This window comes from Crocodylus porosus, unplaced genomic scaffold (genome assembly GCF_001723895.1).
Source record: "Crocodylus porosus isolate Cpor-Errol unplaced genomic scaffold, CroPor_comp1, whole genome shotgun sequence".
In the NCBI taxonomy this organism is placed as follows: domain Eukaryota; kingdom Metazoa; phylum Chordata; order Crocodylia; family Crocodylidae; genus Crocodylus; species Crocodylus porosus.
Genome location: NW_017728907.1, coordinates 52014996 through 52031435, shown reverse-complemented (window position 1 = coordinate 52031435; position 16440 = coordinate 52014996). Strand labels below are relative to the sequence as shown.

Sequence of the window (16440 nt, the reverse complement as noted above, 5' to 3'; positions counted from 1 at the left end):
CTTGTCTGGAGACACCTCTGGAAGTGTGGGGCAGAAGTTAAGGTGCTAAGAATATGCTACCACCGTACTGATGTTTCCCAGAGGATCCCCAGTTTCAGCCACTCAGTCCCTCAGGAGTTTGATTGTTGCAATACAGCTATCCTATAAGTGTCCTGTTTGGCATTCTCCGAAGGAAATGGCCTGTGCAGATTGTAGGCTATTTCACAAGCAGTCCCTCTTCCCAGACTGTTTAGCACAGGGGTGGGCAGAATGCGGCCCGGGGGCCGGATGCGGCTCGCCAGCCCATTCTAACTGGCCCACGGGGCCCCTAAAAAATTTAGAAAATTAATATTTATCTGCCCTGGGCTGCCTGTCATGCAGTCCTTGATGGCTTGCCAAAACTCAGTTAGTGGCCCTCTGCCCAAAATAATTGCCCACTCCTGGTTTAGCATGAAGTTCCGCCACACATTCCTTCTTGCTAAGGCAGCCTCATGCAACAAGTGTGAAGATTATGCACAGGGCCACTTCTGTCTTCCGCCTTCATTTCCAAGTAAAGTCCAACTTGGTGATAAGAGGAAAAACAGCACATTAACTTTCTTCCCCCATATCCAACCCCCAGAAATCTGTGCATCAGGCTACCAGCCCATAAGGAATGCTGGAGAAATAAGCATTGCTCTATGCATTAAACAGCTACCTTGAACAACTGTATGTCAGTGGCTTGTGAAGTGGTCCATTTGTTATCCATTACCTTCTTCACAGAGCCATTTTCAAACCTAGATAATGTTTGAGAAGGGCTTTGAGAATCTCAAGTAATATTTTCAAATTAAAAGTGCTGTGACCATACCAAGTGATGGAGTACATCCCTAGCCTTGTTTAAGTCATTGGGAGTTTTGCTTTTGGCTTTGGTGGGCTTAAGATTTCACCCATCATTAACACCTTGTTTGCTAATAATAAACAAGGGCATATTTGCAATAGGACTGTGCGAAGCTTCAGTCCCTGATTCAGTTTGGCGGAGATTTGGCCCGATTTGGTAGCCAAATCTCTGAATCCGAATCGAATCGGAGCACCAGAGCATTTAATTTCTTTGAATCGATTCATAAAGATTTGGTGATTCAGACATAGACACAGCTTTAAATGTTTTTTCTACATACCTCTAGGTAGCAGGCGGCTTGTGAACACTTAGATAGTGGGACTCATGGAGTGTCCCACAGGAGCACAGAGGGGGTCCCCAGCGTGGTCCCTGGCGGACCTGGAAGTGGACTGGAAGTACTTCTGGTCCACTTCTGGATTCACCACCAAGCATGTATGGCCTCCCCCCCAACACTTCTGTGGGATGCCTCCATCTGTCCCAGCATCGCAGCGTTTGAGCCGCACTGGTACCTCGAGATATGTAGAAAAGACATTTAAAGCTGTGTCTATATCTGAATCGCTGATTCTCTGAATCAGCATCAAATCTTTAGATTTGTATTCAGCCGAATCGAATCAGGGACAGTGATCCGAATCAACGAATCAAATCACTGTCCCTGATTTGGTCTGAATCTGAATCCGAATCGAATAAGGCCTGCTTTCCACACCCCTAATTCACTGTACATATATTTTTGGAGTGGGTTTAATAATGCTATACATTTATATAACAGCTCTTACTTACCTGTCTTTTTCTGATCATTAATATAATTTTCTTGATCTGACTCTCTTATAAAGAGATTTGAAATCTGGCATTATATTTTCATTTAATTTTCCTCTTGATTAAAGTCTGTGGAACTGGTAAATTCCTGTGTAAATCATATCCTTTCATTTTTCCCCCTCAAGTGACTTAAATGTATATTTGACATTTCAGTCTTGTGTACTTTTCTGATGTATGAAAAATTGCATTATACAGCTGCCAAAAAGTTAGCTACCAACGTAATATTTTATTCTCTAAGATAAACTTGATAAGCAAATTGTGTAAACAATTCACCTTGCATACATCTTTCTGACCAAGGTAATTGCATCCAAGAACCTGAGCATGTAAGAGCTTCCAGAACCTTTTAAACAGTGTTGCATCATGAATAGTTTATTCAGTCTGAACTATAGTATTTAGTGTCTTGGAAGAGATGCACTCCTTTCTCTGCACCGTGCTGCAGCATTTGATCTGCTCTTAACTCCTGTTGCTTTCACAGGTCAGGAATCCAGTTAAGAGGTGATTAGAGGGGAAAGCAGAGGAGCATTGCAGAAAATAGGGGTGTAAGAATTCTGTTGTGAATAATTAATAGCTTGCAATTCAATGAAGTTACTAACAAACTCGTATGAATCAGGATTGTGGCAGCAATAAGACTTCAGCAATTGGATTGCTTATCTTCTAATTTATGTGATTAATGTGCATCTTCCTTCTGTCTTTCATCAAGTAATCCTGCATGCATAGAAACAGTAATTCTCTTCCGCTGTATTGTACCTACTATTGTGCCTTTTCTAATACAATAACCTTTGGAAACTGTTTTCTTACTGAAAAGCTGCAAAACCGGTCGACATTTCTAACTATAACTGGCTTCCTTGTTTTAATACAAACTGCAGTAACAAAAATAAAAAGATCTATTTGCTTAGCAAAACAAAGGGAATTTTAACAATGCTATTTACTAACGCTCCTATGTTCAAGTATAAAGATTACTTCTAGTCTATTGTTCTGCAACAGTGTTTGCTTACAGAAGGGGTTTTATGTTCAATCCATATATTTGAAATCTGGCTATTGATCTATTCACATCTTGAACATCCTTTTTAACATCAAAATTCACATTGCTTATAGAGATCTAAGAGTTGTTAACATGATCCATCTCATAATTGTTTTCTAAGCTGGTTCACTGGTGTGGAATATCCATTGTAAATTGTCATTTTATGTTGAAGCCTTGGAGACTAGTTACTTTGGGGAGCTAGGTATTCTTTGCACAAAGAAAAGAGCTCTAATGAGCTACTGTTGTTTATTTTTTCTGTAATATAATTGATCGGGTTCAGTAAATAATGTAGCATCTGTTGTTATACTGTGTGGGGAAATGTCAAAACAGAAAGATAGTAAGCAGGTGGTTGAGAAAGGAGAGAGAGACGATGAAAATAAAACCTATTTAAGATATAATCCTATAGTAGACAGACAAAAATGAACTCGAACCATTAGGATGTTAGAAAGCTTTTGAATTCGTAAAGACAGCGCCTGGGATTGCAAAGCCTGAACAGAACTCTACATATAATAATTTATACTGAGATGTAATTTGCTCAGATGTTTGTGCATAAGTAGCAGATTGTTTAAATGCTCTTGTAACTTTCTCTGCCCGGTTCCATCTCTCATATGATTGTCCCATCAGTTGCTCCCGTTAAATGATTTTGGGATGATTTTCAAGACGTAAATGGCAAAGAGTGTCTAACTCTCCATGAAAATCAGTGGGAACGTAATGTCCGTCTTTGTGCCTTTGTTTTCCCCATGCCATCTCCACTGTAACTGTTAGTTTTCACCAGTAGGTGCCTAAAGTTAGATCCCTAAATCCTTGGTTAAGCTGATAAATAAATTTGACCTGGTTTTCTCAGCTATGAGTTGCCTAGAACCCTGCTGATGTCAACAGGTGCTGAGAGTATTTAGCACTCTTGAAAATTAAGATGACAATTGAAATACCTACATTTTAAAATACATGTTTATATTTTTTGGTTACATAGACTTCTCTCTCCGCCCCTTGGCTTAACCATTATGGGTTGGCTTCCTATAGTTGTTATATCAAAACTGTGTGCCTATCCATTAAAATGTCTCTGTCTGGATAGCATCCTTCCTTTCCTCCTTTGTTTCTCCTCTGGTCCTCTCTCTTTCTCTCTCTTTCTTTCTCTTCCCATTTCCCCCCTCCTTGTTGCATTGCCCGTTTCTCTGCTAATCATCTTGTGAATGTGCCTGTACCCCCTTACTTGCCTTTTTTGCTGTATATACCTGGGTGTCTTCCATGTATTAGAATGAAGAAATGGCCCCATCATAGCATTTTGGTTTTGTAGTTTTCTTTTTTCCTTCTGAATTGCTGTGGAAGAGGGGTTTCCATTTTCTAAGTGGTCAGTTATTTTGCCTAGGAGGAGTGCAGTTTAATAGTAAGTGCATTTATCTTTGTAAATACTTTTAATGGCTTTAATTTATACCCCTTAAGAAAGAAATTGGCCACTTGACAATTATTCCCTCAATCAACATTTTCTAAGCCTTCTGCCAATCAAGTTACCTATCCCTGTCATGCAGTAAACTATAGATTTAATAATATGTGTTATAAAGGAGGGATTTATTTTAATTAGTTGTCTGGTGGGCTGTTATTAAGGAATGAATAAAGTGGTTTTGTCACTGAGACATAAAGCGCCGCTAGTGCTCTAGAGTACTATGACACCTCTTGGAGTTCTAGAATAAAAAATGGAAAAAGCCCTGACCTGCTGTTCTTCTCACTGACTATTTAAAATTGAAGCTCAATAGTCCTTTTTCTTTCCCTAGGCCATCAGGCTCTCTCTAGAGCAGTCCTTGCCTCCAGAACCAAAGGACGAGAGCACTGAGTCGGTCAGTAAACTTCGTATACGAACGCCCAGCGGAGAATTCTTTGAGCGCCGTTTCCTGGCCAGCAGTAAGCTGCAGGTTGTCTTTGATTTTGTAGCTTCCAAGGGATACCCTTGGGAGGAGTACAAGCTGCTGGGTACCTTCCCTAGGAGAGATGTAAGTAAATGTCCCTTTTATGAATAAACACTACTAAAACGTTGTATGCATTAAGATGGCAAGTACATTACAGCAGAGGAAGGTTTGGCTTGGTGTCTTACGACGCTGACCTGCTCCAGGATGTTAAGAACGTCAGAACCTGATGCGTTGGCATGTTGTATAAAAGTTGCATCCAAAAATCCAAACTCAGTGAAAGATTAAAAAAACCCTAAATTCAGTGCAGGTCAGATTCATTGAGGACTGTGCATAGGCATCCCCAACCAGTCTGACCCAAAATCTTTTCTTCCCTGTGTTTAAAAAACAGTGACACCCATAAAATTCTAAAAACTCCTACAGCAAGAAGGATTTCATCTTCCTTCCTAGAAATTAAGATTGGTGCTTCTGATCTTCCTGTAAGTGATTGTTTTGTGTTGATTGATCAGATGATTAGAAGGGGCTCCATGTTAAACTATAAATAAATAATCAGCTATTTTAGCCCACACTGATAAACTGTTAATCTGCCTATGAAGTAATTCACAGAACCTAGTAAATAATCATTTGTAAATCCTACCTATAATACCTATGGTGACTTAGAGACATCCACTTCGAGTGACATGTAATCAGCACCACTAACTTACTGGTAAACCAGCAAACTTGAATTTGAACCATCAGTGTTTAAACCTGCCGTAAGTACTTTCACTAAACTAGATTTCTTTGAAGAAATCCCTCCTTTATTGCCTGTTTCATCACATCTTGGTTTGCATTTGTAGTGTCATTGATATTACTTCAGAAATAACTTCTCACAGACCTAATCTCTGTGTTCAGCGCAGACCCAGAAGGTGGGGAAGACCACAAAGATAGCAGTGCAAGCTGCACCAGGCAGAGATGACTGGTCATACACGCCCATGCCCTGCAAATGAGCAGGTTTAGGTCTGTGGCACCAGGAGAGTGCACGTTAGGGAATCTTCAGGGGACTCTGCAGTCAGCTGCATGGCCCTTTTTCAGCAGGGCAGCCCAATCACTAGGACATTTCACCATTTCCTGCCTCGCTGCTACCTCTGGAGGAAGTTCGCTAAGAAGAATTAGCTAGCATGTTTACAGTGCTATTTTGTAACGCCATCTGTTGCTTCAGGATTAGTATCTAGTTTATTAAAGTCCTATTAAATTACAGCACCTGCCCCAAAACTTGAAGAAATATTTGTTCTTAACAAGCTTATCATCTTAAGACTTGGCCTGATTTATGATGACTTGTGACATAACTTTCAGCAAGACTGTAGCTATCCAGCTGCCTTGTAGCATTTAGAAAGGAAGAAGTTTCTGATTGAGGAACTTGTCAGAAGACAGTTCAGAGATTTTGAGAACGACACAGCTGCACTCTTATTTTCTTGATCTTTAAAATTGTTAGAGAGAAGGAACAGATTTAGTGGCTGGAAGAGAAATTTCTTTGGATCCCATATTTGCCAACATGTAGAAAAGTCTGAAAATTAACCACAGAACAAATTGTATCAGCCTAATGGCAGTTCCACAAAGGGATGCACCCAAGAATAGCATGCAACCAGTCCTCAAAACTGTGAGGAGAAGAATTGTTAAGAAACAAATTATCCAGCAGTATGTGTACACATCCCTCCTCTGCCCCTCATACTGGTTACCAGCCCTTTCCTTATTACTAGACATTTACTAAATTTCCGCTGGTCCTTAGCACATCTATGGAGGCTGCCAACAAGGGTTCTGATTACAGGTTGTGATAGAGAGCTTTGTGGTTTAGACACCTGTCCATTATGAACTACACCAAGACCCCCAATTTATTCTACAAGGACTGCTGAATATCTTCCAGATGGTAAAGGTTTCAGGTAATATCAACATATGCAAAATGAAAGGTATGCTATATAAGTTTCCAGGTCTCTTTACCAATCCCTCAAGACATTTACTGCGCAAGTTGCCATTTTGTCCTTCAGAGAAGTAGCCACTAGAAACTTGTTAGAAACTTTCTCTTTCTTGCAAAACTTGATTGTTCATGGAGAAGTCATTTCAAAACAGGGTGTGGTATGTTGAGATGATGACTGGATTGTCCTTTCACAGCCTTTGTTCTTACACATGCCATATTGGCCACACTTACTAGAAAGAACTATTTTAGTTGTAAGCACGTTGATGAAATTTAGCGAAATGTGTAACTTTATATATTTTACATAATGCCATATTGCAACTGTATATTTATTTATGCTAAGACTCTGACCAAACTTCCCAGAAGCTTCTGAGGACGGCTCAAAAGAACCAAAATACTATTGAATTTTTAACGAGTTTCATGCCAGCAAAGCTTAAATAGGTTACACAAGGAAAGGAGTTAATTTACGGGCTGGTGGGCACCATCTATTCTGGTGAGATCTGGTAAATCTCTCTCAGAAGGTCAGAATTTGTGATCAACACCTTCTAAGGATCACTAAAGAGAACTGTCTTGGATGGTTTTCAGAGAGGTCCCAAAACAAAGAAATGTTTTGAACCTTCCAGCCTTTTTCCCCAACAGCAGCTTTTTCTATATGAACTGGGGGCAGGCAGAGCTAAACTGCCTGCCTGCAGCACTGCACCGAAGGCAGACACACTTCTTCTGGTGTGAGAGGTAGCATGCAGAGAGCTGCCTGGCATGGTAAGTTAGTGGTATCAGCGTGTCGTCAGGCACTTAGTTGGGGCTTCAAAATTAACTAACCCGTGACCCCTATGTTCTGTGACCCCTCATGGAAAGTAGGGAGAGAGCTTGTAAGAAATTTGTCTTGGACTTCATTATAATCTTTTCCTTTTTGTGAAGGTGCTGATTTCAGTCCTATACTAGTGGTACTCAACCTTTTGGCTGGCAGGGGCTGGATCCAGCTGCTGGTCCTGATCTGGCACAGGCCAGTCATGGTAGGGCCCCATGGAGTGGGGCAGGGGGCATCTCGGCTCCAAACTGGCCCCCTGGGAGGAAGGGGGAAGGGGCATGGCCCAGCCCCATGGGGGCATCGCTTGACCCCAGCGGGGGATGATGACTTGACCTAGCCCTGCAGGGGGGGAATGGGGGCTTGACCTGGCCCCACAGGGGAACAGGGCATGGCCCAGACCAGTGCGGGGAAGGGGGTATGGCCTGTCTCCATCCAGCCTGGTGGGAGAGGCCTGACCTGGCCCCAGCATACTGTACAGGGCTTGGGGATTTGGGAATTTAGCAGTGTGGGGAGGGTGGCCTTATTTATTGCCGTCACTTCCTGGCTGCCAAATCTCCCGATCCATGGATAGCCCTGCGGGCCAGATATGTGTGGCTCTGTGAACTGCATTTGGCTCACAGGCCAGAGGTTGAGCATCCCTGTCCTCTTCTAATCAAGTCTGTTTCCATTTGGTTTCACTGAACAGTCTCCTTGTCACTTAAAACATAGTCACAAGGGGGTGAATTTGTCAGGATATAGTTGGTTAACTGGCCATTATCAACTGATTCATTCATTTGGGCAACAGCTCTATTTTTTTCCCGTCACTGTGTTAAAGATGATGAATGTGGTGCTGTGTGGTTGGACTATATTTGTACCCTAAATTTGAGGGCTGTTACTTTTTCTCAGATGGAACAGTATAAGACGCATCTGTAAAGATTACATAAATGCAAACAATTATGGCAATATACCATGCTAAGCCAAATCATCTCATTTTCATTGCATCTGAGAGAGAAAATGTATTAAATTCTCTCTGACATAGTATCTATAAATCATAGACTTCAGAGACATGGTAGCAAAGAAATGTGTGATCAGACTTGAGATAATTGTGACGTATGTGCAGTTTTCTACTTAGTTTACAGATGAAGTGTATATCAGTCTTTTCTAGGAGTGAATTCATTTACTGTTGTTTAAACTTAATTTCATAGTTTTATGATTAACCAGGTTACTTCTGGGAGGTTAGCCTTCAAATCTTTAATGACTGTCATACAAATAATGTTGTTAGTAATTACCTTTTTTAGTGTAATTTAATCATAAAAATATTTAAGTTAATTTGTATATTGTCCTAATCCCTTTTAGGAATCCTAATTCCCTTTGGGAATTTGCTGTCCAAGGTAGAGAGAGAGAGTCACTCCAAGTCTTGCATTCATCTTTCTACTACTCTTTAAATAACAAAAATGAAAGTTGCATAGTACTGCTGAGGCCAGACTGTAGCTAGAGTGAAGTGGAGTTTGAGGAATCCCATTAATCGCTAATTAACTTTACTCCATATACCCATATAATCTCATTTTCAGCGGAACCAAAGTAAAGAAAAGCAGTCCAAAACTGTCTTCCATGTTACACGTCCTCCAGCTTCCTTGTAACAGTACAGAAACAAAACCTTTGCACTCCAGGCAATATTGTTGCTCCATTGATAGGCTGTGCACAGCTAGTCCCTGCTGGCTCCCACCTGCTAGCTACCCTTTATTGCAGTTTTAACAAAATGTAAAATAAAAAAAACAGCTTTATGCAACTTTTCACATTTGTTTTGCCTGTTTTTAAAAGAAAACCCTGCTGGCTGGGATGGTAGTTTGTGGACACAGAACTACACGAAGAATCGTTTCCTCTACATCTTAGTCCCTTGCAGATTTTGTAGCTGCTTTGTTACAAGGCTGCGGGAAGAATCCAGTGAGTTAAATCCATGATACCCAAACTGCATCAAAAAAAGGCCATGAAAAGAAGTGCACAGTTTGCAGTGGAGTCCCAGGCACTTTTATAGTGTCTTTAAGGGAAAGTTGATAAGTGTGCATCGTCGTCCAAGGGAAATGGTGAAGGTTGATGGTGGTCTCTCAGTTCAAAATGCTTGTGAATAACTGAGCTAGAGTAAATGTGAGGTGCGTAATATTCTGTGAAACTAAAAGAACAATTTTTGAGGTGAGGGAAAGGAAAATGCTGTGGCAAAGACATAGAGCTGCACATCTCTGTCTACAGAATCCACTCCAAGTGAGAAATTCCAGTGGCCCAGTGATCCTTCTCATCTATTGTGACCTAACAATAACACGATAAGAAATGATTCACAGGGATGGGCCAGAGGGTATTTATGAATATATGTGCTGTTGTGTTTGCTAGCAAAAACTGAAAAAATATGTAATCCTCCTGGGTTTGCTAACTGCATAGAGTGAACCTAGGTCTGAATTACATCTATTTACCCAGGTTTGGAACAATTTGAAGAATCCAGTTCCATAATGACGGGATTACCAAAAAAGTCATTACAGTGTAGGTTTCAGGAGGATTGTAACTACAGCCATAATGCATGGTCTTATTAAGAAGACTGCAAGGTGTCAGGGTCATGATGTCAGATGAGGAGTATCCCAGACTCCCTGTTAAAACCACTGGGGTTGGGGATGTTCAGAATACAAACAGATGCGTGGAACACCTTGCCAGTTTGGGCCCTTAGATTTAAATAAGACGTTTAAAGCAGATACTGTGCACTAATTAGAATACAGTGCACTGTTTGAAATGGGCAGGTTGGATGCAAAATACCAGAACTGGTGAAAACTCAGCATTTCCTTCTATGGAAAATTCTGATGATTTGAAATTTCCTTTGATCTCAAATTGAATGAAAAACTGACATTTTCCTGAAAATTTGGTTTTGGAGGTATCAAAACTTTATTCAGCCACTGTTTCGATAAGGTAAACACATTTTTGTTCAACTTTTACCATTTTGACTGCTGTATTGTAATATATATGCGTATGTGTGTAGGCATATTATTATAGTACAAAAGTCAAAACACAATGCTTTGATTTAATGACATCCTCATATTCCAACAGAAAAATATTCTTACAAAAATGTTTGAGACTCTCTCCAGAATACCCTTTTTTAAAGCCATTAATCCTGATGCCCCAACACAGTGTTGTTGAAATATTTTTACTTCCTCAGTAAATAAGAATTCATTAGTTCTTAGTTCTGTATTCCAATTGCTTACACAGATATCCTTGGCTAACTTAAAGTCGGTATCATAACCCTACTGTAAATACAAACTTCTACACATGAGTAAATACACAGATTAACCTTTTCTAGACACCACTTGTAGTTTTAAAAGCAGCAGTGACATTCCAAAGCATTGAAGTACATGCAGTGACTTGTTATTGGGACTCACCGGCTATGCCGTCCTTCTGCTAACACTGAGAGTGGGTATTAACCACCTCTTTCCTTCTAGGTACCCATGACAAACCAGGTACCAAGCTCCAAGGTGTATTTCATGGTACTGAATCTGGCCCAGTTTGTATTTTTGCCTCATACCTTTTGAGGACGTTCCCCTCCCCACCGCCACATTGGTGTTTTGTGTTGAAATGTCTGTGCTGTTGGTAAAGGCTTAGATTGCTAATTCCATGCTGTAAATGCAATGCATATAGTCCAGTAAAATGTTTTGAGATGCATGAACAAACGGTGTATGTGTATAACAACATACACTTGCCATTTTAAAGGAGAATAATGTCCTTTTGTAAGTGTTGCAAAATGGTGCATAGGGGCATAACACCCTGCCCATTTTAATGGTTCCTTTTTTTCCCCCCATCCACCACTGAATTACAGCCACCTCTGGCTTAGTAGCTATGTAACAGCACAGTAGCAAGCAAAGTTGGCCCCAGAGGCAGGAACATGATAATTCAGCCATTCCTTCCTGTACATATTCACTTTTTGGCCTTCTGTGAATCCTCTTTGTCCTTGAAAGCCATCCCAGGTACTTGCTGTTATATTTGCCCGTTTGCCAGCCACAACCATCTGCAGTTGTGTGTGCTGACACCTTCTGACAAATCCTTCTCCCTCCGGTGGAGAAGTGTGCAGAGGTTTCAGTCCCTTTTACAGGGCTGGTCTTTCACAACACTTCAGGGACAGAAAACTAAAGATGCCATATCTGATCGAAACTGCTGTGGGCGAGGGGTTAAGTGTACAGAATTAAATTACCCATGTTGGAGTTCGGCCAGGAGATCAGGATTAACACCTTGTGCTTGCAAAAGTATTGTGGTACCTTTAATGACTAACCGAAGTGATGAGGATCTTGGCTGTTCATCTCATTTGAAAGACGGCCCTTCCAGCAGGGCAGTACCCCCATTGCCATGGAGGGACTTGGGCACTGGTTCGTTCTGTGCTCACAAGTTTCCCCTGAGATCAAAGTACAGCCCACAGGCTTTTTTTTTCTTCTTCTTTCCATTTCCTTTTTAAGTGTACAGCAAGGGAAACCAATTATTTGAGAGTACTTCTTTTTAAGACATACTGGAGACTTAAGCTCTTTATTTACAGTATCTGGAGGCCTTAGTAAGCTAAGACTTCTACAGTATTTCACATTTATTTATCTGAGCCATAGCTTAGGATCAGGTGGTGGTTAAGTCACTTAAGGTTATTCAAATGCATCTAAAATGTTGCTTAATAATTCAGAACCAGTTTGCTCTGTTTAGAGTATTAAGATTTTTAAATCCTTTTAATTAGCCAGTTCCAACAGCAGTTTAAATAAACAGGAGGGAAAAAAATCTCTCCATCCTGAAGGGGAGCCACACTAAATTTCATCTAACCAAATTACACAGTGCACTCAGTGCAGTTAGGTGCTGATCAAGATCCCAGTAGGCATAGGGACAGACTACTCCTAATGGCTGCAGAAGTATACCAAGTGAAAAAGGGAGGAGCACCCTCCACCTTGCATTCCCTTCCAGGGTCAGACATGAGTATTAGTGCCTGAGTGCCTTCAGAGTCAGGCTCTGAAGTCAAAGCAGGGATGTCAATGATATGGCCCGCAGGATGGATCTGGCAAAGCAAGGTAGAGTTGCACCTTGTACACGAACTGAACCAAAGAAGCATGGTTATGCTTATGCATCTCTGATTGAGTTAGTGTACAAGGTGCAACTCTACCTTGCTTCTGCCTGACTTCACAGTAAAATGGCTAACTGCGTCTCTGCTCATTTCGCAGAATAATAGCTTCAGTGTGCTGCTGAATTACAGTGTGCCTGCTATTATCACTGGAGACCACACTGTGCTGTTGCAAGGCAAAGCCCTTGCAATGAAACAGTGGAGACCAAGAAACCCAGCAGATTAGGTGTGGGCCCAACAGTTGAACTATTCGGAAGTTGTCCAAAGGGCATGTGATCTGAATTTCAAATAGATATTTTAAATTCATCATCCTGCTGACTTTTTAAAGTTACTTTTGTAAATGAACCCACAAACTTTTTTTTTCACTTCCGTCCTTCGTTGGCTAAATCTGTAACCACTCAACAGGTGTTTCGGAGCCTGTTGTGCTAGAGCCAAAACAAGTCATTAAAATAGACCTAAAATGTTGCCTTCATTTTGAGCCTTAAGAAATAAATCCTCTCCTCATTGCAAAAGGACATACTCAGAGGAATAAACATGCTTAAGTTTTAAGAGACTGCTACAGTTTTCCCATGATTAATGGCACTTTTAATCATGAATAGAAAAATTGTTGTGTGACCTATGTAACATTTCCAAGTTGGTTTTAATCATTCATATTTTTACTACATAAAATAGTGTTTTTAAAAAGACTTAATTTAAAATTGGTTATTTTCTCCAATATAAAATTGCCTCTATAGATGACATCAGAGTTTCTATGTCATGCCTTGCAAGCAAGAGATTTATTTAAAATAGTTGAACTGATAGGGCACACATTTGTCAACCACTGATCAAGACTTTCCAGACAGGAATTACATGAGGCTTCAGCTGCTAATGGTCATCAGTTCCTTTCTTGCTTTCAGTTGAAAAAGTCAGCTGTCAATGGTAGTATTAGGAACCACTCAGAAACTTGCATGAGATCAAACAATAAGAAGTGCTTTGGGTTCGGAAATGAACTCTGGTTGTATGTGAACTTCCCCAAACTGACCAGCGTTGATTGCTTTTGTTAAGAGCATAGTATTTTGGTTGGTCCTGCGTTTTGGGTGTTTAAGCCCTACCAAACTGATGGATCCCAAATTCAGATGCATAGGACCACTTAAAATTATGATCAGAACATTCACCTCTGCACTTGAGGTATGTGCCATCCTGATGGTTTTACTCTTTTCAGTGATTCTGTTGCTCACAAAACATGACATGATGCTTTTTTGAGTAGAAGCTACAAAGAGAGTGGGTGATCTGTTCTGCGCCTGTTGAAGTCAACAGCAAAACTGGACAGATACCTGGAGAATTCAAGTTGCTGAAATGTAAATTCCTTTTCGTGGACCCCAGGAGTCTTGTGAGTGAGTGTTGGAATGATTCTGGCTGCTCAGAAAGGTTTTGGATACTGCACCACCAACTTTTCAACCTCTCTGGCTGGATTTGAGCACCACTGACAGAACCTGGTCATACCGTATTTCCTCACAAGTAATGAATGCACCAATTTCCACCAGTTAATTTGGTGGGTGGGGGGTGGGGGCGAGGTGTGGGCTATAAACAGAAAAACCCCAATATATCCCAGTGGATTCAGCTTCATTTGGTGAGTCCAGTAGGGTGATGGGCAAGCAAGAAAAAGTAATCCCACTGTCCACAGGATGAGAATATTCTGTTTAAACATGTGCCCTTGGCCAGGAAAGCCCCTTTTTCCTAGGCCTGCTGCAATTCAATTAAATATTTCTTTCAGGCAGTGAGCATGTTGTCTGACCACAGAGGGATGCTTTGAGGAATCTGGGAAACTTGACTCTGGCACTGATGGTCCCTGAGATGCTTTTTATTCCCCCCCACAGAATATTAATTCTGTACATTTTGTTTTTCTCAGGGGAAGAAAATATAACATCAAAATACCTGTAAAGAGTCTTGGTAACTGTAAGATGTTCAAATGGTGTGTCTCGTAACTAGAAAGATTTAATGATCTCCTGCTGTTTTGGTAATTGGATAAGTAAATACATCACACTGAATTGCCAAAGCAGTCCTGTGTATGTTATTGATTCTATCTCTTTACCTATCTGTCATCGTATTTTTATATTGTGCTCATCACTGTGGTATCTGAGCACCTTAATCCTTTGAACTTGTATAAAAATCCTTTTAGATTGTTTTTCTATAAAGTCAATTAAATGGCTGCGAATCCCATTACTGACTATCTCCATTAAGTAATTGAGCATATATGCATGCCCTGCAGGTGTGTATGTAGCCAGTGCGCCCAAGGCAGAGACTGTTGGGACAGTCCGTCCAAGGACCTTCTTTACAGTATCGTCCCAGCACTTCTAGCAAAGGCCGGAGCTCCTAATACCTCTGTGGCATGATCTTTTTTCATGTACTAAAATGTTTAAAATGACTAATAACTATTAATGAATTTCTTATTAGCTGAGATAAACTGTAACTCTGGAGATGCTTGCACCTCACACAAATCCCCATGATTTCAGCAGGTGTGCTTATAAATAATTTATCCTGTTTGTTCTGTCCAGGAGAAGGGCATCTCGGAAATAAATACTCTGTTTGTAAATCTGGGGAATTCTTGGTCAGGCACTGCACTGAATGGCCTTTTACAGCCAGGAGGATGCGCTGCGTGTCCAGTGTACTCTCTGTAGTTCCAGTGTGTTTGTATGCAACAGAAAATGCTGCCTGGGATTGTATGATTTCCAAGTGAACAACCTATCCCTCAAAAGAAGTTATCTATGAAAGGAATCCATCTTTTATGTGGTCTAAGGCTCCCTCTGCGAGCCTTAAATGGGGGAAAGGCTACTCATTTCAAGACATCCTCTGACAGAGGTACTTTTGATAGACCTACTCACAAGAGCAGGAATAAGTCTGTGCCTCATAGTCAACTCGAGCAGAGTAAATTTCAAAAATCAACACATAAAGGCACAAAGAGCTGTCTGCTGAAGCACTCAAGTAAGAAAGCCAGGGAAGGTAGGAAATGTATTGCCCTCAGGCAATCAAATATGTAAGATTGTTATTCAAGCCACAATACTGTCTCTAAGAAATGGTACCAGTGTTGGCACCTGGCCCTTCAATGCGGCCTTTTCTCTCCTGTACGTATTCATTTGGTTCTGAAACATAAAGGAAAACAATCAGCAGTACCAACACTATTGTTACCAATTTTTATACTGCCAAGAAATTTGACGATATGAGATTTCCCAAAATCCCTGGTTTTGGACTGACTACTTAAGCTTACTAAATTCATACTTGGAATGGTACCAGGAGTGTGTCAAGTTAAACCAAGATATCTGACCTTGGGATCCTCTACCTTTATCTCTCAAAATGTCCACAACGAAATATAAAGGACTTTCTCCTAAGAAGAAAAATGTACTTAACAGATACTCTTCCAATGAACATCTCTATTTATAGCACTTAGAATCACAGGAAAGTAGGGCTAGAAGGGACCTCACAAGTTCTAGCCCCCGCTCAAGGCAAGATCATCCCTGACTAGACCATCCTGGCTAAGTGTCTGTCCAGCTTGCTTTTGAAAACTTCCAAGGATCCACAGTGTCTCTCTTGAGTCTCTTCCAAGGCTTGACCATCCTCAGAGTCAGAAAGTTCCTCCTAATCTCCAACCTAAATTTCCCCTGGTGAAATTTGAAGCCATTACTCCACGTCCTGTCCTCTACGGCCACAGAGAAAAACCCACTTCCATTCTCTCTGTAGTCACCCTTAGTATTTGAAGACTGTTATCAAATCCCCACCCCCTCCCCCAAAGTCTTCTCTTCTTCAAGCTAAATAACCCCAGTTCTTTCAGCCTTTTCTCTTAAGACTTCCTTCCTAGGCCCCTAATTAGTTCTGTTGCACTGTGGTGGACTCTTCCCAAACTGCCCACACGCTTCTTGAAGTGTGGGGCTCAAAACTGGACACAGTGACTCTGAGACATTGGCTGTGTAGTTGCCTAACTAACTGCACAGTAAAGGTCTCAGTACCCCTATTAGGGTGCACAAAACTAA

The 16440-nt window shown here is 40.9% G+C and overlaps 1 protein-coding gene across 2 annotated transcripts in view; it reads left to right on the top strand.

Annotated features, from left to right (window-relative positions):
* Positions 1-16440, top strand: part of FAF1 (Fas associated factor 1) — a 297443-nt gene that overhangs the window by 268021 nt on the left and 12982 nt on the right. The window contains exons 18-19 of one of the 2 annotated variants that reach the window (XM_019531401.1): positions 4454-4669; positions 8674-9111. In XM_019531401.1, the coding sequence (XP_019386946.1) occupies positions 4454-4669; positions 8674-8682 (225 nt within the window). In that variant the 3' untranslated portion in view covers positions 8683-9111. Of the gene's footprint in view, positions 1-4453; positions 4670-8673; positions 9112-16440 lie in introns of those variants that run through there. The other variant, XM_019531400.1, reaches the window with a different exon arrangement.